The 22,321-nt window shown below is 42.4% G+C and overlaps 1 protein-coding gene across 3 annotated transcripts in view; it reads right to left on the reverse strand.

Moving 5' to 3' along the window:
- The window catches only part of Pkc53E (Protein C kinase 53E), a 214,868-nt gene that overhangs the window by 26,558 nt on the left and 165,989 nt on the right, over positions 1 to 22,321 (reverse strand). For all 3 annotated transcript variants that reach the window (XM_086972146.1, XM_022849287.2, XM_022849286.2), the window contains 3 exons: positions 10,733 to 10,911; positions 8,231 to 8,341; positions 2,982 to 3,172 (listed from right to left, as the gene is read on the reverse strand). In XM_086972146.1, the coding sequence (XP_086828272.1) occupies positions 2,982 to 3,172; positions 8,231 to 8,341; positions 10,733 to 10,911 (481 nt within the window). The remainder of the gene's footprint in view (positions 1 to 2,981; positions 3,173 to 8,230; positions 8,342 to 10,732; positions 10,912 to 22,321) is intronic.

The raw sequence follows: 22,321 nt of genomic DNA on the forward strand, positions 1-22,321 counted from the left end.
TACGAGGACCGGTGTCGAGACCTAATGTATTCGTATTGAAGCCTTCCCAATCTTTTCTTACTTTCTTAATCCCTTTCTTACTTTCGCATTTCCTTTTTCTTGGTCTCGTAGGATCATGACACCGGGAAAAGATGATCAACACAAAGAACAAGAATGATAATGAACAGTAATAGTAATAACGAGTTTCTAAGTGCTCGTTAATTTTCCTGGTTTGGGTCGTCTTCGGAATTTGACCCTGAAGCGTTCAAGTTTCAAGTCCCCCTTTACATAGTAGATACACATGAAATTAATTAATAACCTGTTGTTTTTTCCTGTACGCCAATGCACAGGGCCTCCTGTTACCCGACCCATAACAACCAGGTCATGTTATCGAATCGTCTAAAATCCAGGTCGAATCCAGTTTCGGGCCGTATGGCTATAACTACTGATGTGAAGCCTCGCTTCGAACAGCTAGATCCTTTGAATACAAACCTAAACCGCTTTACGTTCCCCTAACTTTAGTGGACGAACGCACCACCACTGCGCCATCTCACGAAGACAATGTATTTCGTTGTCTCGTTAACCTGCAGATTTCCGATAGCTCATAACAGCGCTGAAATGTTTCTCAATATATTGCTGACGTATCGGTTACCTAGTCGGCAACGAAATGTCTAAGTACAGAGCCAATTAGGACCTGTATGTGCTAACTGTAGGCCTTTGTGCCACGTAATCACTATGAGCAATGTTGCAAACGCGGAGCACGATAATTTATGTTGATCATGAAAAAATACTGTCGTATACGACCGGATTCGTATGACGATAGCTCATTAATGTTTTCCAGATCGATCAAAATATCGTGTGCTTTACTGTAGGATAACTTGTGGCAGGCCGCCGTTTACGAAAGGTCAAAATAAGGCACAAAAGGTTGCAGCCTGACTGAAAACAGAGAACATATAGTTCCATGTAGATTTTTGTTGCTAGCATTCTTAGCTAAGCTACATATTTGATTTTGTCGCTTTTCTATTACTTTACGTCTTATAGGGTGTTATAAGTTAAGCCATTAGGTGCGAAGCCAGCAACCTGCTGCATTTACAACATTATATTATTATTACTCTATCACACTTCAAATAAAACTTCTATAGAACTCCAATAATTAGGAAAATTATATTTTATGCTTTGTGTCAAAGATCGTCTGGACTATCGAGAACACAAAGTAACAGGGTTACATAGATGAAGAACGCGTAGCAGACGGTTGGCTGCCGTAGCAGACCGCTGAGGATAATTCTATTTGTTGTTGTTTAGACTTGCTGCAGTTATAGCAATACGTTTGGCGAAATATGACAACCGCCACCGCAGATACAAGGAACACTTTTACTTGATCGCCATAGTCCGCAATGATTCGCACCATAGACAAGTAGCTATTACAATAGCTCGAATAGCCTCGACAGATTGCCCCATGCAAGGGGCACAATGTATGCAAACGACTCGAAAACGCCTTCGATGCGTATCAAATGAACGTTGTTGACCTGAGATATTTTTAATTGTATGGAGCGTCACCTTTACACATAATGAGTAGGTAAGACATCAACAATATAGGATAGTTCTAATCTTCTAGTAAATATAAACGCCTTTCCGTGCAAACCGTGAAGTGATCATATGAAACCATATATAATAATGTAAGAAGTTAATTGAAATCGTTTACATACGTAGATTCATGTTCTCAAACGAGAGATTTCATCTATGTGTCCACAGGTCAAGAAAAGGCTATAGAACAAAGGTTCGAACTGGCATTTGACGCCTCTATGGAAGGAGTGATCTAGAGATCAGGCGGCTGCAGCAATTTGTTTCCATTCAGTTGCTCCTGTAGCAATTATATATAGCGCTACCGCCATTGTCTTCCTCGGTCGCTTTGCCGTTCCATCGTTGTCGACTGCTTGCCAGCGATAGCATTGCGTTCCTCAACGAATTTTACCCTATATATATATTTCCTGAAGGGATCGAGGTCGCTCTGAACGTTGTGGACTCGACGATAAATTCAATATCTGGTTGGTGCGACTTGCTTCACAAAGCATAAAAATGAGGTCACAGATCGGAACGAGTACGGATCATAATGAGATTGCAGACAACGACGCACGTCAATCGTGTCCAGAGATAGATGTAAGCTTTAAAATTGCTGTTTCGGGACTTTACTCTCGTTCAGGTCGACTGCGCATCACAATCGTACTATTATAGACGATTTTTTCGGCCGACACCTCTCTACCTTCGTGCGCATATATACTTTCTTACTTGCCAGCTGAGACAAGGTTGAAAATTGTGTAATTAACATGCTCTTTGGGCTGTATTCTGCGAACCGAAATGTCGAGGCCTAAATATGTACAATGCAAGAAGTAATCTGTTGAGGCATGAGCTTTCTTTGCTATGGAAAAAAACATGCACCATTTCGATATAAACTACAGAAGGACTTAGTCGAAATACCGAACGTTTAACGAGAGTGCACAGATAATTACGAGAACACACACACATTTACATATGTGAGTGTCGTTACTGACAACAATAAACGCCCTAAAACACCCTGAACAGCGTGCACAAGAGGTGCACGTTTTCTCTCTGGTATTTCGCCGAGCATGATTTGCGAAAAATGCAGACTGGGGACAAACGTACCTGCGTGCAAATGCATGCGATGAGTTGATCCATAATGCTCAAATCAAGAAAGGCCGTATCACACCGCAGTATTACGTGTACAGCGGGACATCTGTTACCGAAAACAATCCGCCATTGTCATAAAAAACTCTAAGAAATTCTAGCACTTTTCTATATAGGATGTGTACGCAATACTTTGCTGACGTAGCCCCTTTCGCTCTCAGGAGAGACTTTTAAATCGCGTCTGCAATTGGCGAGATAACGACTCGATAATGCCCTAGGCACTACTGAATAACAATCAATCATTCATTCAATTCAATAATTACGTCACGCACATAGCCAGGATACAATTGGCGACTTACAAATTGATGGTTTCATTCCACTCAGGGTTAAGATTAGCTTTGATTGTTTTCGTCTTCCTCTTTACGGAGTCCCCAGAATCAGGAATCAGTTTGAGCTTGACGTAAGGATCGGATAGACCGTTAGGATCCATTGGGATGAGATTTCGAGCTCGCTTGACTTCCACAGATAGTTTATTATTCGTTGCCGACACCTGAAAATAAAGTGACGTAATAGATTTAATAATTATAGGTAAACAGCGAACAAGCCTCGATTATCATGAACGAGATTGGAGTAAGTGAGTGTATCTACGTGTATATAAATTTGTGGGCCAATAGTAAAGTATGCCGAAGCCGTGTCTATCCGCCAATGAAACAAATTAACTCCTAGCCACTGACAGCTGTGCGTGTAATCCGTGAGCGAACGGATTACACGCATTGCTTCATTGCCAGCGTTTTTTGTCCAAGAACTTTTCCTATCTAAACATTTTTTGATAAGCAAAAAAAAACGTCGAACACCCAAATGTGCCCCTCGATAGCTTTAATGATAAATAAACACACGAGTTCTAGAGATTCTCAAGTCTGGACATGCTTGCCTGCCTGCCTGCCTGCCTGCCTGCCTACCTACCGATGTGTCCTAAATTATATATATACGAAGTTCTGTTTGAGGCGACTTCGTAGGACAGTAACTGATTGGTCAAGACAGAATCACTGCATATGGGCCACCATATGGAAACGTACTAGGTAAACCAATGATCTTTGCTGATGACACCAATCAACCAATTTCATTTCGAAGAAAACAACAACAGCCGGCTCTAAAGTACAACTACGCGTCGATAGCAGCGACCGCAACATCTGCTTTGCAGACGCCATCTGTCGGTGTTTAAATTTTGTCCGAATGGCGAGCACGGACAATATATCGGTAGATATCAATGAGGTATATGGGGTCGCCTGGTTCATTCAGTTTGAGCAAATGTCGAAATGGCATACAACTTATAGCTGACTGAGGTGTATAGATAGTGGATTTTTTGCATATAAAAGTGGAAATTTTCAGTACATCTTTTAATGAATCTTAACGAGATTTGCTGCACACAGATACAACATCACCGTAAACATTCGCTTTCAAGTAGTAGGGATCGCTGCGGAACGTACGACAGAATCGCGACTAAGGACATCTTGTACGCCGTTTTATCTCAGAAAGCAGCAGGCCACCTTTATCCTGTGGAGACCGCCTGTTCCCTGTTTACGTTCGCTAGCAGCAGCCGCAACGAATACCCACGAAAGCACACGAAATCCTGTGGTAGCAGAAATCAGGTTAATCAATCCACCATAGCTACCTTGGGATAAGTATGGAGTAAGGCATGCTTTGCTAAATACAAACGCACGTCGACTTCATCTCATCACTGTAAATTCTTGGTCACAGCATTCCACTGAGGTACGGCGTTGATCTTTTGTATCTAATCCATTTAGTTCGTTTGTTCTTGTAACTGCGAACAAATCCGTTCAGGCTCCATCAGGGTGGTAAACATTGCATCAGAACTTGACCACAAATGAATCGTCACTTATGCGACCTTTGATGTTAGCATTAAAAGTTTGACAGAATTCAATCAAAAGGGCGACAACGACGACGCCCTTCATCGATGAGCTCCATTGCCGAAGTATTAAATAAATTTTAAAAGCAGACTGTTGATGCGACGCTGAATGTCGTTGATACTTTCTGTTTGTGTTATATTCTTTATACAGCTAGAACTGATCGATTCTTAAGTAACCTAAAAAAAGACTGAAAACGTTTGTAAGATGCCTCCCCTAAGAGTAACTTACCGCGCGATTTTATTCCTTTCTAAGCGAAGACGCACATTGCTATTAGTTATTCCCCATTTCTCTTTGGACTAATAGATATTAAATCGGCCGTATAGCCAGTGGTTAAAAGGTATCGTCTGAGCGACATGCGCATCTTCACTTAATGGAAATAGTAATGATCGTCAACTATTAAACTGCTGACATTTTTGTAGGTTTGAATTTTCATATGCGCACTTATTTCCCAATATTCGCTAATAAACCATAGGGAGAAATCCATCAATTATGTCAGCTAAATCGCCTATGTCGCCTTCATAATGAACAATATTCACCTGGGAGCTAAGTTCATGGCCCGCGCACTTTCCAATAACTGAGACCCCATTCACCGTTGTCAGTGAATGGAAAAGTTTCCCATTTAACTATACCCCCACATTCTCCTGTACCTGGAACCCATACTTTGTATTTTAGTGACCTCTATCCAGTGTCTTCCTTAGTTATTGATTTCGGCGGCCATAGAGAGCAAAAGGCTATTGTTCTTTGTTAGGCAACGCTGCACTCCAGCCATGGAAAAGCTGCTCTGCGAAAAATCCATATATCCTTAAAGCGTCCTTCGAAATGCCCCAGGTACTTTAAGCCAAACTGAAAACAAAGGACAACCAATAAGTTTCTCTCAGTATTCGAAAGATTCCTTACTCCACATTCCCAACGATTTCGCTAATAACTAACATAAAGTGCACATGAAATGGCTGCCTTACACTGGTTTCTGTCCGGAATTTTTTGAGGATTTCCGGGTGCAGGAAGAAAAACACTCTCCACTTTCTTGTTCTGTCGTTTTTGGCATACGAGTCACGCCATAGACATGCAGCCAGAAACTCATAAAATCCATACCCACACACACTATTTCTGCAATGTGCTATGAGCTGAATCGAATAAGATAATTAATATTCTCTCATATATATGTGTATATATATATATATATATATATATATACACATATATATAGTTCGTATAAGTGAAGAATACATAACCGTTGTTTTCTGCTTAACTACGTAACTCGAAGTCTGAAACGGACGTCTCGATCGCGAATGGCGACTACGAGGAGCTGGCGAGCGTTTGGGCTATCGCCTGCAGAGACATTCAGGTAGAAAACAAGCCCAATCGAACCACTGGTGTCGAATGCAGCGACCTAGCGCGTGCAATTGCGGTCCTTTGGCTAGCCTTTGACGCCCCAGTGAAGCCGACGCAATCACCGGGTACCGCTCTAACTCCATCTATACAGGTTTAATAACAGTAATTTAAAACAGTTAGATAGCACCAAACGGGTGCTAACGACTTTCCTCATATTTTTGCCAGTACAACTAAAGCTTTAGTTCTCTGCGTTCTATTGAACCACTTACGGTTTATATACTACACAAGTCTACAATAAATACTGTTGTCTAAGTGGCTTATCGATGCAAGTCCCTCATTAAACTCTCGACCGTGTTCTGCATATACAACACAGGTCCTAAGGCTTCTGTTCTCTCGTTCCTCTGTTTTTCCTGGCTAAGCTCGAGGATCAACGATGATCAAGATAGCCTTTCTGCAGTTCTAAAGCTAGTACCCAAAAAAAACCATAGATTTTAGCCTGCTACCGATTATGTACCAGGTCAGAATTCATGACAGGGGTACTCCTCTGTACCCGAACTTGCTCTTCTCTGTTGCTCCTCTGTACCCGAACATCATTGCTCTTTTATCGTGGAGCGCTGCTCCTATGTCAATATATCAACCGAGTGGGGCAAACTACCTCAAGTCCAAGAATAAGTCTTCCTTTCTCACTCAGCTTGTGTCATATAAATCTCTTGTAACGTCATCAGTCGCCTTGAATTGAAGTTACCTTAATTAATGTAAGTAAAGTCTAATCATACATTTTAACAAGGTCGTATATCAACAGCGGTCATATAAATGCGGTGAGAACTGGCAGCGATCATGACAATGCTCCACTGCAAGAAATTGGCCGTCGATTTGAGGCTCGACGGTTTGCCGAGTCCACTTGAGCAGAGTTTAAGAAATCACAGAGTTGATCGGATCCGTAGGCAGATACAGCGTATCAAAGACCTATATTTCCTTAGCCTTTTTTGATTGCCGTGTTCGGCTGCTTGCCACAGAGGTAAAAAGTTACCACTGCCTCGATCATTGACTTCATTGAAAAAGAGTGCCCGGTAACGGAGCGGGAAGAATCCTATTCAAAACGAGTGATTTTTCGACCAGCGAGGTGTGAGCGACCAGCCGTCACAGGCTAACAACTAAAGTGGTCGCTGATTGACGCCAAAAGAAGACAAATGGCTTGAACAGGCGGCTGTTCCATTAATATTGGCGCGTACAAATATACCAACCGTACAGACGTTCCCATGTGGGACACCGACGACATCGGGTGCTAAAAGGCGTCAGGAGGTTTAGGTTGGGGGGGTTAAGGTTGCTGCATAGCCGAGTGTGTAAGAAGTATCACTCGTAACGAACTATTTCTCTTCGCTGATTTGCTGTATTGACTAGTGCTGAATTACATTCTATAGATAGCGATAGAAAAAAAAGCGAACGATACCGTTGGATCTGGCCATCATAGCAAGTTAATATTTGACGCTCATTTCTTACCACTTCGTAACATGCGTCCCAGTGGGAAAAAAAAAAAAAGGCGAGGTGGACTTATAATAGAAATCGAGCTAGTCGAAATACACATAGGTTTATTCTCTAGACGAGCAAAGCTATTGTATTATGTAACCTAAGTTAGTTACTGTATTTCTTTCTGTGGTGTCGCCGTCTCACAGATTTTTATGGAAATCCGTTTACGTTTACCGAGTGAGTTCTTTTTCTAAGTAGCTGGCAAGCCTAGTCGCTGAGCTTCTGCTAGACCAAGCGACTGCATCGCCTTTAAAGAAGCAGACTTCAATAGCAGCTGTGTGCAGCTGAGAGCATCAACCGGTAGTCTAAACTTGTATACATGTAATAACAGTTTCAGCTAAAAATAGTTCCCCCTCCAGGCAACTGCCGGGAGAGAAATATTAATAGCGAAAACGGGACCGTTCTTATATAACTGTTAGGTCGAAGGAGCAGTAAAGTATCACTTGGCATTTATATATATATATATATATATATATATATATATCAGTAAGACTATGAAGACACAAGTTGTGTGTTTAAATACAATACATGTACCAATGTAGCGATTGTATTGATAATGACTCACTAGCAAAAAGCCTTAATAGCTAACAGGTCTATAAGCAACAGTGTTATTGCTTTTCGCATACGTATTAGCACTTCTGTGAAAAAACATCTATATATATGCTCTAAAATGATGACCGTCGACTAGTCTATGTAAGCTACAGCAAGACCACAATCACTGCAATCGTCCATTATCAATAAAAATAGTGCCTTAGGCCAAAGTGCTTCTGAGGTTTCTATTGTGGCTAGAGATGTATTTTAATGCTAGATGTGTTTCTGACCTTTAGGTCAATGCGTCCTCTTCGTTCGGTGTGGTCGCAACCACATAGGTTAGGGACGCTTTCCTGACATCGCTTGTGGACGTTCATGTCGCATGCCTTGCATTTCAGCCCCTGAAATAGCAAAATTGCATAGTTAATATTTATATTCATCTATTATCTTTTGTAGTAGATCTTGAATAAGCATTCAGTTATCTGGTATTTCGGACTATACTCCAAGTGTTTCTATTTGATTATTTTCATTATTATACTGTGCTACTTCAGCAGTAATAAAGCTCAATTTAATTAAAGGTGTTAATTTTATTCCAGTACCTACAGTGTAATTTTCAATAGATATCAATAGATACGAATCTAGAAAATTCGTTTGAATAAAGGTAACACTTTTAGCTTTAAGGTTCTTTTAGAGCCAGAAGCGTATATGAGTATCGCGAGGCATCGACCACGCTCACTTCGGTTCTAGGCCTCGCCTAAGGACTATAACCCTAACACATCCTAAATATCATAGTAATAACTAAAGCAGCTTTGGCGGTATTGGTAATTATTTATTCTGTGTTGCTGCCCTATTTAGGAGTCCCACAGAAACCGCCTGGGATGCGGAATACGATAGTGTACTAGTTGAGTATCACATATAATCAGTAATGAAATGGAGAAGTTAAATGCATTGCACCGTCTAGAAGGAAACTAACGATTATGATACGGACACTCCATTGCTACAAGTTTGGGCTTCATTTTCATCGTGTGCCGACTATCGCTGGTCATCTAAACATTTTTCGTTTTTCCTCTGTCACCTATGTAAACATCACATAGTTTGTTGTTATAGATGAAAATTAGGCTGCAGACCCTTTCAAAAAGTCTGTGCTACAACTGCTTACAGCTGCTGAGGACTAAGTCGTTCGTTACTGTAACAGCTGAGTCGGCCAGGTAAGACAACAGGCAACAGGCTCCTCGTCCACTATCTGCCTGTTTTTCGTAAATTTTTCCAGCTGGGTGAAGACTGTATCATGTGATACAAGCCTGACCTTACACGCGCTCTTTAGCTCGATAGTGGGAAAACCGCTTGACTATCCCCTAGTATTCCTTTAAGTCAAAATTGTGTGTGTGTAACGGTAAATTAGTGAGGAAAACGTATGCGTTAGGAAGTTAGCACCTTATTCCCCTCTGAAAGGAGGAGCTATAAGATGCTGCTTTTCTTCCGCCATTACTCATGTAGTCCTGATCGTATAATGGGCATGGCAACCTGGACAGTGCCGCATGAGTTCCAGCAGCAGGATAAGGAAACTTTTCCCTAGCAAGGATGTTCCTCTGCGAGCCAACTATAACCTAATGCAGCAGTCAACAGAACAATCGAACGCCTCAGCTAGTCTAACCTGGCCCGGCCATCTATCTTACAACATTCCAAGTAGGATCGCAAATTCAAAAGACGGCCAGCGCCAGGTCATCTGTTTTGCCGAAAAGAAACGCTTGGACCTCTGCCGTGGTGCGACGGTATTGCCCGTTTACAGGCGGAAAGATATCAATGTATATGTAATACGATGGATGCCGCGCGCTGGAAAAGTTTTAGTTATTAGTTTTACAAGAACAGTGGTGAGAAAATAGGTACCTTAAAAAGAGACCTGGCATGACCTCGTTAAGGCCTGACATGCTGTTTTATGGAAAAAAATACTCCGTTTTTGGCAGGACAATTCATAAACTTAAAATTAGCTAAGGGAAGCTTGAAAAGCTTTTCCTAAAGTAAAGAGATCTTAGGAAGGGCAGCAATATCCGGTGGAGTCAATACTTCACATCTATTGTCCGCTTATAAGAAAGCAAATGAACCAGGGTGCTCAGAATAGTCTAATATTTTTAGGTCTTTTGTAAATGTAATGTCAAAGTTTTGTCTAGCCTGCGCCTAGAGTTATCCGATGTACTGAGCTCTAGCTGAGAGTTAGTAACTACAATAGCGCTATCAGCTATCGTTAAGCAGTGCTCTCTAGCTTTTTAAATTTATATATAACCTAATAGAACTGATAGTTACATGACGATAAGATTACACAATAAACCGATAAGGTGACAGAATTACAAACACGTTACTAGCTGCGGCATCATGGGGATTATGTCATGGGGAAGTATATCTGAGCTACAGACAACAAGGTGCATTAGCTTTGTTTGTGAGTGCCGCGCTCATATTTTGAAGGAATCAATCGCTATTACTGAGGTTCCGATTCAAGAGTTTGCTTGAACTCCTGCGATCCGACGTTTTACAAGCGTCCACATAGATAGGCAAACGTGAATGCTTCAAGCGTTATATCCTCTATTGCCTTAAATGAGGCTTGTTTTAGACGGCCGATCCTTTCCAGCACGAATAGCAGCAAGGTGTGTTTAGCACTACGATGGCGACAGGGAAACTAACACATATGAACACGTCACATGCACACCCTTTATAATGGTATTCCTATACGTGCATCCGTGTCGCGTTCACATCATCGGATTGCGAACGGTCCTCATTTAGCTCGACTCATTACGTACCTGGTGTATGAGACCATATAGAAGCGAACCACAATGGTCGCAAAAGGTGGGGCTCGTGTAGGTAGTGATCACAAAGTGATGCTTGGTCCGCTGATCGTCTGAGTCGACGCCTTTGTCCGCGCCGGGACATTTGAACGTCACGAACTCGTGGCATCGTTTATGCACGACGAAGCTACAAACTGAAAAACGGCAGAAAAATAAAAACAACATTTTATCACTGTGCCCTGCCTGTTTGATTTAATGACATTTATCAACAAGTTTTTTGACCCACATTCCAATTAAATAGTCTATCATTCGCCCTGAACCGTATAGGCGTGCTGCATGACCCATAACGATAGTTACAACATAGTAATACAATCACTTAACTAGTTGCTGTATCTTTCGATGTAGCGAAATCAACCATATCCACCCGATGCCGATATTCCTTTCATCCTATCTCGTTTCCGAGTCTGCTTGACGAATGAACGAATAGTCAGTAGCTGAAAAACGGCAAACCCCAGCCCGTATCTATTCTGGTCATAATATAAAGGCTTTTTAGACCGCTAACCGTTTCATCCGCTTAGGTCTATTTGCAGGAGTCGTATTCGCAGCAGAAGTACTACTGGCGAGCTGCGGACCACGCAGACACGACGCTTACGTGTGGAATACGGCTGCCCTTCGTACTTTTAATTTTCTGCCTCTAATAGTCGTTACGGCAGCGGTGGGCCGGCGTGTGAAAAACTGTGAAAGATTGTGCCATTGAGGCACTTCACACATGATACACAGCGTTGGTTTCCGTTCTCCCGACTTTACGCCCCGTTTCCGCTTAACCATTATATACGTCTAGACGAAACCAGTCGTAAGTTGACGGTAGTTCTCGATTGCCCAAAAACAGACGGACCTGTAGGCGGCTGCCTACAGCCTAGCCTATTAAATAGCAATGCCTCAATGATCGGTAGCTTTGTGCGTCATTTACGTTTATCGTCAGACACAGTGACAAGGTAATGCTATGACGGCACAAAGAAGACTGGACGGAAGTAGTTCAGTGGTGGTAACAACAAGAGCAGAAGGAAAATAAACGGACGTACAGAGTATTATGTCGAAGACATCCAGATTCCTATGACGTTTTCGCTGCCTTGGCCCGCTTATTTATCGACTACATCTATGCACGATCTCCAACTGAGAATGAATCCGCGACAACCCGATTGTCTGGTAAGACAGAACCTTGAAGGAATTCTAATTCGGTCAAGCCTAGTTTTACTGCTTAATTTTTAGCTGGCTTTACTGTTGTAATCGGGCCAAACGTGTGCGCATACGTATGAGGCAAAAAAAAAAGCAACTAAGCGCTCGAGGATGTCAGGTGTGAATTTTGGTCGAGATGTTGGCTTTTCGTAAAGAGTGTTATACTAAGGGCAAAATAGTTTGATTGATGGAAAGTAGTCATATTATTTTGATTTAATTGTGGAAAAAGCCCTCATCAGATGACTGTAGCAGAGCAGGTTCCGACGGTTGTGATACAGATGAAAAATATGTATTACGTGCCGTTTTTGTACACAGACAAATCAAGTTGTCTAAGGGACAACTTTGTCAAGGTCTTTTAAGTTATAAAGAACTTGATAACCCTGCCAATCACTCCGTCCTCACTCGAGTGATTCTAGAAAACGCATTTCTGCGTTTTCTATCAATGGAGCGACAGCTGAAAAATGGATATGGACCTGCACCGTCAAAGACGTGGCAGCCATTGGAGGTCTAAATGCTGTTCGCCTCAATATCGGCGTCGTAACCTGGCTGAGCAAGCATCGATCCAGCAGCTAGATACTACTTCAATCAGTGGCGTTTACGCCCTGCCGTAATGCATGGATGCGAGTCTGGCTAGATCAAGCATAAAAAGTATCTTTTCGCCTTCCTTACTCGTCTTGGCTAGCGGAAGTAGAAGACTACTTTGAACTGGAACAGCCGTTTCCGTGTCACTTCTTTGTCTTCTGCTATCGCTTAGGGCTCAACGCTCTGGATTTAGAGCTCAGGATAAGATTCTGGATCAGAGAGTTACCGCAGCTTACGAAGAAATTGCAGAAGCCGTACCACAAAGACAATTAAAAGCTAGCTTGGAGATAGCATATTATTCACTCATCTCCTTATTCGCTTACTGGGCAGTTCTGTGCCGCTAATACGACGAGAACTAGTTCAGGGATCGGTTGTTGAAAAGGCCTGATAAATAGAAACAGCAAAAGTTCTTATAGGGGTAAGCCTCCAACATTCGTTCACTCACTGCCACTTTATAGTTTTGCCTCGAAAAGGTCCATATCCTAGAGACGGAGCCTCGTTTAACGGAAACTGAGACCAGTCTCTGATAATAAAATTGCTTTAAAGCAGATGCTAAAATACAGGGCAAGCAGCTAAACCAATATAGAGCTTACCGTCTTTGAAAGAGTGCCCATTAATGTTGTTAAATATTCAGTAGTTAGCTGTATGAACTTGAGACACGTTGAAAAGTTTCATTTCAAACTTTACGTTGATTTTAGTCTCGCATCTTATCGTCGCATTCTTCTATTCAGATTCTCTCCGCCTAGGGGTTGTCGCCTGCAAATACATTGCCTAATGGTACCCTTCAACACTTACCCTAACTTCTAATAATAATCTACATCACACATAAATTATCTTGCCGATTAAAACTTAGAATACTAGAGCATTTTCACTATATATATATATAGTGGTATAGTAGTATATATATATATAATCTTCTTGTGAAATTCTTTAAGCGTCTAGTCTTGACGGTAATGCAAGTTTCTTCCGCTACTGCAGCCGAAGCTGAACTGTGCTCTCAAACACAAGAAGTACCTACTGCTCGCCTCGTTCTTTTTTAGGTGTCTCTCAATTAATGAAGATCCCTACAAAGAAAAAACGTCGCTGCGAATGCTACAGTTGCCGACGATGGCTCAGTCTTCAGTCCATATACTTGCCGTTTGTATGCCTACAACGTAGCTTACAAAGGCTACAAGATATGAAAAACGGAAACAAGGAGAAGGCCCTCTGAACAGGTTAATAGGTAGGTCGACGCGGATGTGCAGGAGCAGATCATGTAATCTGTATAGGCGATCCTCCCTTCCTATATACTCGATTCGAAGGAGAGATATCGTTATAACTGTCCCGCTTGCATTTCGCATCATACAGCTGTATAAAGAACTGTGCCCTTAGCTCGTTAGCGAGGCGTTTCCATTGGTGGGGCAAAACTGAAACCCAGCCGGTTCCAGGCAGATGCGCACTGCCACGCGCCGGTGCGTGGCTAGGTCAGTAGGTAATTAAAGTTCCAAGGAAATCTGGGCCCGGCAGGCCATTCTGTAAACAAAGTGGAGGCAGTTTGGTTCCAGTCGTAAAAAACTGCTAGAGAAGCTTCTCATCTATTTGCCTCTGTTCCTCTCCGAGGACAGCCAAAGTCGCCTGTTCGGAAGAAGCTTTTGGCGAGATATATTAACTACGCTATTTCAGAGTATGTATTAACGGTGCGCGAAGTGGTGAGGAGTTAAAAACGTAAGCAACTTACCATATCATAGTACGCGCGAAGCAGGGAGCGCAAGTTGAACAGAAACTATCAACGCGGAAAAACCCAGTGCGTCACACCGGTTATTTCAGTTCAGTACACTCTAGTCCACCCACATTTTTCACGCACCTTATTTGTTTTCCTTTCAATAAGAAAAAATGAACCACGTCTCGTATTGTGGGGAAGCTACGTGCTAAGCACATAGTGCCGAGAAAGGCCACGGCCAATTTTCGTCTTCGATTTTCGTTCTCTCTGGTGCTTTCAGCTGGAATGAAGTTGAACACTGTCGTATGGCAGAATCAGTTCGGAATGTGTATTTGTTTCAGATTAGGTTGCTGCTTATGCTAGTGCAAAGGAGGGTTTTTCTATTGTTTCCAAAGACAATATAACAAAAACCTGTATAGAACTTTATTGATAAAATTAAGTATATTCTTGACGCGGGGCATTTTTAGGAAGTTTTTTTTTTTTAGAGAAAAAAAATGTTGCGTTTCGACAAAAAAAACTTATTCTAAAAAACGTACTCTAAACGGCTCGAGCACCTAAAAACGAAAGTTATTCAGTGCTTGTTATTACGTGACTCACGTAGCCGTTGCCAGCATGGCAGTGGTCATTCGTAGTGTGCTTACTACATCCTGCATGCTATCCGTTACAGCCAATGTCAGAGCATCTCGATAACATTATTGTTCGACAAACACCATTTGATGGGAGATATAGGATGATAATTACCGTGATGGCAGTCAGTCATTCTCTAAAAATATCTCTGATTTAACTGTATTGCTCTGGATGCAAATTATTTTGACTTAGAGGTACTGCAGACTGGCAACGACCCCATATTGCTCTGTTATTCCTAACATACAGCGGAAACGCCAGAATGGTTGGGGTGACTTTGATCGTAAAGTTCATTGCAAGCACCGTTACCAGTGATGTATGTAGTGTATATATACACTGTCGTTTTACATGTCCATCTTTTTTTTGCGTTTTATTCCTGTCACTATAGCTTCCTGAGCCTTATTTTCTCCGACAGTCCTAAGCCCTTAACTTGTCTGGCCTTCATCATAACCTGGCGAGCCAATGACGTAGGCCTAGGTAAGTCCATTATATTCTGCACCGCAGTGCCTGTAAGGTTTCCACTCGCGCAATGAGATGTCGACCGGTTTCGTCCCGACCCGTAACCAGCCGCTTCCCTAGGTGCCGGTCGTTTTTACTAAGACAAGCATCATTTTGTCACTTATTACGTTTATCGCGTTTCGCGTCAGCTCCCCCGTCGTTTGACAGAAGGCAGGATCTAACAGGCTTTTTGCAAGCTTTCGAAAGGATCCTGTAACTAACTTAACAGGTCCCTACCGCGAGTCGTGTGAAATGTGCCGGCTTCCGGCACGCACACGAAAGCTGATGCCACTAGCAGATAGTGCCGATGAAATATTTGGGTCAAAAGCTGGACGTCCTCGCTCGTTTTGGCGTGTACTTCTTTTACATACCTCTATGTTAACGTACAGGCTTATGCCGTATCGGCTCAAGTTTACACACCAGCGGAGCGAATAACAGCAGAACGAGCGAGCCATGAGGAACTAGGATAGTCCGGCAGTCTTTCGAAACCTACCAATGCCTTGATATTTGTGTGTGTTAATGTAAACGTCTAAAAGACAAACTAACACAGGGAAGAGATCGACGTGTTGCTACGCTCATTTTATACCTAATAGCCTAAACGAAAGGAAAATCGAAGATATCCCTATCGATCGTATAGGAGTAGATAGGTGCAACGCATACGAGATAAATAACTATGAATAGAGATGGATACATTTCTATGACACTGTACGTTTTATTCCAAGTATGCAAATTAAAGTAGCTCGAAACATTTTAAAATCTGTCTTTGCATTATACTATCGGCAGTATTGCCCTTGCTTACTAAATCAGAACAGAAATTTAGTTGCTACGATCTTGAGTAAACGCTGATCGAATCACTAAACCATAGTCCTAATTATCCGGGTAGGAAACTTCCACTTTGTTTATTATTATATTCTATCTAACAGTAATCTAATAGTAATAGCAAAACTTTTTTGTTTTTGACAGAAAAGTACTTGTACAGTAAGTACAATTAACAATGCACACGTTCTGCACTTTTGCAGCAGCTGTGCGTACCACCTGAACAGAGGATGACCCCTTTTTTTGTGTACAATGCTCAAATAATCAAATATCTGAGCAGATTTCTATTTATTTGTTTAGCAAATTGGCTTAGTGTACAGTCGGTTGTTCTTATTCCTTTCGATAACGTGGTCTCTCTTCAGATTCACCAACAGAAGACCCCCGAACGCAGGAGGTAGCAAATGGGGGCAATTTATTTAGGTTTGTTACAATCGCTAGTCGTAGTGATGTCTACGTCAGAGACCGCGTTAATTCTGAAAATAATGTTAAGTCGGATACGCGTAGAATCGTTGAAGTTCAAATAGCCACAATGGCGATTTGCTTTAATTTTAATCTGTTGCCTCTTGAGTTTTGTTTTTCGATGAAAAGTGATTAAAATAGCTAAAATAATATATGAATGCTATTATTATTATTATTAAATGTAATACGCTTAAGTGTGTTTTTTGCGCTGGTTTTAATCTGAACATGTGTCTTCGTTACTCTTATAAATTTCGTTACGCGCCGTTGCGCCGCACTTACCCGAATAGAAAGTACATCTAAAGAAAGAGTCCGCTCCATCCACCCTAGTGATATAGATTGTGCATCTTCAACATCGATTAATCGGTAAATAGGATGCTAGGAGCGATGCATGTGCATCTATGCACGATTGTTCTTACCCGAAGGTATAGAAATAGAACAACAACAATAGTCCTTTAAGCAGCTCAGTTCCTGCGCCCACTTCTCACTTCCTCCACCTGCCATGTATTCCTACACTATATAGTACACTCGAGAGGGTAACTAGTTAGGAGCGCGGAACGATAGATCTCCTTAACGCGAGGCTCCTATGTTCACTTTCCACGCGAAGTACTCGCGCACTCATATGCTACGACGCATTTAATCAAACCACGGCGCTTATCGTACAAAAGGCTGAGAAGAGCAGAAGGAAAGACAAAACACGCTGGATGGATCCCACTTCATCAGGAGGAGCACTTACTGCTACCCCGTTCCAACTGCCGCCACAAGTAGCGGCCAAGACGACACGCTACCTCGTTTATGTCGCCGTTGATTTACTGATTAGTCTAGCTTCTATCGTAGTTTGCTCTTCCGTCATCAGACGGACGCTCTTCTCTATTCTGTCTGCGTGTATTGCGATCAGATCGCATCCTTGCCACGCGTGTACGACCAGGGCCGGGAATGTCTGATTGGCTTGAAGAATGCTTGAACGTGCGCTTTGTCCAAAGGTACGACTGGCGCGGCCGTTCCCGTTTCTGTGCTACCCCTTTTGCTGTCTCCTGCACGCGACTTCATGGTTATTATGCAATCGAAGCTTTCAGCCTGATACACTCGAGACCCCAAAGCTTTCACAGCGTCTAATACAGTCAAATATGGGTTGATCGAAGGCCATGTAAGATGTATAAGATAAATTCCACTACACCAATGAGGAGGCAGCCAAAGCAACTACGCTATTCGGAGTGACGCGATGAGGCACTTAGATACGCAAGCAAATTACGATCTGTTTCCACCAGGTCCCTGTGGGTTGCCTGCTTCAAGCCAGATCTTTTATTATTCGAAGCAGGTAGCGAATGTGCACTGTGTTATCGGTGACGATGATGATGTCGCAAGTCTTCCAAATAGTAGAAAATTGTCGCTGGCGACAAAAGTATCTGCTATACCCAGCAGAGGGTGTACAGTTAAGACGAGTGTAAACATAGACTTTCCTTGTGACCTGCCTTGCCCCTCGACCGTTGCTGGCCTATTGTCCCGGTTTTCATTACCTTCTGTGAGTACCGGTATAATACAGCAGGCGACGCGAAGGCAACGACTACTAATGCTCCCATAACATAGCAACACACTTAGTGCCGGCATCACTACCTCTAGATCAACTAACCAGACCGCCTTTTTTCACAACTTTGAAGTTGATTATAATATTTGGCATTGAAGCTGATTGCCGCTTCGAACGTAACTTGGAAACGCTAGCGTAGATCGTCTCAAGGCCGTTAATGCAACAGGGTTATGATCGGCACGAAGCTCTAGCGTGCCGGAGAAGGGCCACATACAGAAGAAGTCTAAGAAGCACGCCAGCATGACGGTGTGATTGCGTGCGTCTTTAGCTCATGCAGGCGCTTTGCACAAAATAAAAAGCTGTCTTAAAGCTGTCCGTTCAGAGAACAAACAGCAACCGAGGCAGCAGCTGCATCCTGTTATCGAGTGAGGCAATACACAATCATTTAAGCCACAGGGGTAAGGTAACGAAGACTTGACCCAGTAGCCCATCCCCTATTCGAGCACGACCCGAAGAACCAGAAAAACGAAATCTTTTAATTAGAGCACATAACACACAAAATAACAAACAGGAAAATAAAGAACGAAGAAATACACGTAGCGTAAGATACACGCATCCGCTAACTCCTGCAAAAGATCATTTTGTTTATATCGAGCCCTTAAAAGGTGAGAAATACAATCATCTGTCGAATGTACATACTTTATTGTGGCTGCAGCACATGTTAAATCCATCATTTAGATTTGCGAAAATTCACTAATTTGAAAAAAAATCAATTCGAAAATTATCTAGCCAACATTAGAATTCTTGATTATGTTAGTACGGTGAATTGGCGTTTTGCCAGCTTTAAGGCCGCGCATGGTCGCATCGAAATAATGTAGGAATAACCTCGGGTACCTACATCATAATGTAGGCTCCTGTTCTCATTTCAATGAACAAATAAAATTGTCAATAATAATAACAATTGTCATGATCTTGGCATTATGGAATATTCACACAAGTACTTAGAGCGCATTTTCTAACAGAGAGGTAATCCTGTTATAAGGACAGCAAAAATCGAAGAATTATACGTTCAGGCTATCCCATCCAATCTCCGCTCTGGGAACAGGACCTCGTTAACCTTTTGTTTGCAACAACGATAAAGCGGTGTTGGAATGACAGAGCGAATTTCCGACTAATGTGCGCCATCGCTGGTTAAGAACCTCTGGCCGACCCAAACATACCCAACAGAATGCATTTGGTCAAGTATATTATTTATAGCAAGCATAACATGTACGTAAAGCATATAATAGGCTTGTCTGCACTAAATCAGTATCAGGAGGTACAATTCGATCACAGTGTAAGCATAGTCATAATAGTCGCTTCAAACTGTTTGCCTTATTACATATAAACCTTGCATGGTTCACGGTAGACGCGTATTGAACTGAGCAACATAAACAGGAATACTAGGAGATTTCAGCCTTATAAACAGAGCTTTAATAAGACAGCTAGTTGGCAGAGCCGAGTGTATACCGCCTTTTATGAAAAGCTGATTCCAAGACGTAGTCTGACGATATACGCGAAGGCTTACAACGTAGACGGTAAAGAGGGTACCCCTACAAAGTTCATCCCAATATGACGTACTGCGGCCCGGTTCTAGCTATTACCGTTGAATAGACTCATATAAACTGAGCCCTCCGGTTGTTACAAAAATCAATATACAACTGCTATTAATTAGCCTAGTATCTGGTTCATGGTCATCGTACATCAGCAATAGCATGCTGTTAATGCCGTGCAAACGTGGGAAGCTGAGGTGGCCATCAGGATCAGTCTGAATACAATCACTTATAGAGGTAAGATGATTATTACGCCTACTAATTAGCACAGATCGATGTTGATGTTCCACAAATGACCTTTTTTATATGCGTCATTCAACATTTGCCGATCAAAATCTAAGATCCGCGGCCAACACCACTCGCTATCGATTATAAGACAGACCCAATATTATGAAAGGGGCAAACAGTGGATCACCTTTGTTCCGGTGAAACATAAACCTAATGGCTATTGTCAGAGCAGAACAAAAAATAACTTCTAATTTCGCTCTCTGGCAAGAGATAGCTACTCAAATTCGTTGGAGTTCCGAATTTCATCCGTGATTATGCCTCTTTTGCCCCTACGACAAAAGTTCCAAAGGAAGTAAGCTCTAGAGGAGTAGTGACAAGGTAATCACAGGAAAGCTAGAAAAAGGACGACTAAAAAAACAACGCAACTATGTAACAAAGACAGTCGTCCGCCCGTTGTTGAATCAAACGAAGGGGCAAATGTGTCCGGTAAAATACCAGTAGGTCACACAGAACAGGAAGAGCTTAGCCGTCAAACTCAATCAACCTAAGTAACGCAGTAGATATTGAAAGTCTTATTGATTTATTGTATCCCTCGAAAGCGATAAGGGAACCGGAAAAAAATCAGCAATGACGGCGACAGTATTGGCAGAACCTGATGGTGCACGATGGCTTCAACTTCACAGCTGAACATAGAACTGACAGCACATCGGTCTGCTATCTTTTTCGACAGCTTCTGTTTTTTTGCCGGTTTGCCTAATTACTGCAACGTTCTTGTTCGCACGCGGACTGACGGAGTCAGGCCCGTCGTCCTGTTGTAGACTTTCCCTGTTCTTATTGCTCAACCGAAAAACCTCAACGCCCGGTCGCGGATAGGCTGGAAAAAGGAGCGCATGTTGCAAAAAGGAGTGAAGCTTTACGAGAACACAACTGTTATGTAGGACTGAGGTTGAGGCCACAAAGGACCGAAAAAAAAACGAAAGCCAGCCTATCTAGCTTGAGGTTTAAATAAAGCAATCTATCAACTGCTATAGCCAAAGTGAGACTTAGCAGCGATCCCTTACGACCGTAGTTTTTCCAACCTTTCTCATATGTTTTTCCGCTATCGTCTGACTCTTTCTGGCCTCGACGTCCGTTTCGGCCGTTGCTGCTGAGGCCGCGTTTTCTAACGTTTCTTCTTGCGCGCTTTCTATCTGGTTTGCTGTTTCCACTATGTGCAGTCACTCCCAGCTGCGCTCTGAGCTTTATAGACATAATGAGTCGCATTTACTCTCCCGCCACCGAATTGAAAGAGGTCTTTGCTTATGGGAAGATTGCTTTTCGTAGAAAATGGAGCGGGAACGGAGAAGCCAATGAAGTACAACGGAAATCACACGGGGAGCACATGGACTGGCATACGGGATTTAAAAAAAGCTCATCAACGATTATCCAGCAGAAGCCAGCGACCAAGAGAGAAAGGGAGAGAAAGAACCTGCAGATCGCTGAAAAACACTGATACATAGGAGATGTAAGCATAATGAACGGACCGTACACTCAGTGCTGAAAATGAATGATCAAAAGAGAAAGAAAACATAAAAGCTCTACCATAGAGTGGCGTATACGGCTGGCGTTCCGATAGAGTCGCCGGAACTTGACAAGCAAAATTAGTATGTACTCTGTTTCTCTTTATCTGTTTCCTTGTGCGTATCTGCTCTCCATATGTTTTTTACGTTTTTCGGACGGAGGTGTTCTTCGGCAAATCAATGCGACCGACACAACTGACAATCGAATTTCGGAAGATATGGGACACAGTAGGCAAAAGAAAACGAAGCCATAGTCTGAATAAAAACACAATAACAGTGAGGTTAACGACAATAACAACACAGGCAGTAGCATCAGCCGTCAGCCAGTCAGCAGACTATTATCTCTCTAGTATACAGTACGATGGAGAAAGCACTAGAAGAATTGACCGTTAGCGCTAGCGTCATATGTTCTATCGGCCCTATATCCTTGCCACACTTTCTTTTATTTCTATTGCTAATGCCGCTTTTAGCCCGAGCTCCAATGCTGTTGCCGCGTTTTGCAGCAACAGACGGAACACAGATGGGAAGAAATGGCGGTCAAACAGTACGTTTGTTTACATAGAAGCACACTGAGGTGGTCACTAACGGCGGTGAAAACCAATGATAGAAAGTGACACAATATAACGTAACTTACCAAAAATGTATGTATGACGTAGAAAGAGGGAAAAGTCTCTGAGGATGAGACGACATAACTTGGGATATTTATGGTGCCTAAAAGGTACTAAATAACCAGGGGAAGCATTCAGATAAGTGAGTTGACACCCCTGAATCGCCTGCAGCAGGTTAGGG

Source organism: Varroa jacobsoni, unplaced genomic scaffold (genome assembly GCF_002532875.2).
Source record: "Varroa jacobsoni isolate VJ856 unplaced genomic scaffold, vjacob_1.0 scaffold_1398, whole genome shotgun sequence".
NCBI classification, from domain to species: Eukaryota; Metazoa; Arthropoda; class Arachnida; order Mesostigmata; family Varroidae; genus Varroa; species Varroa jacobsoni.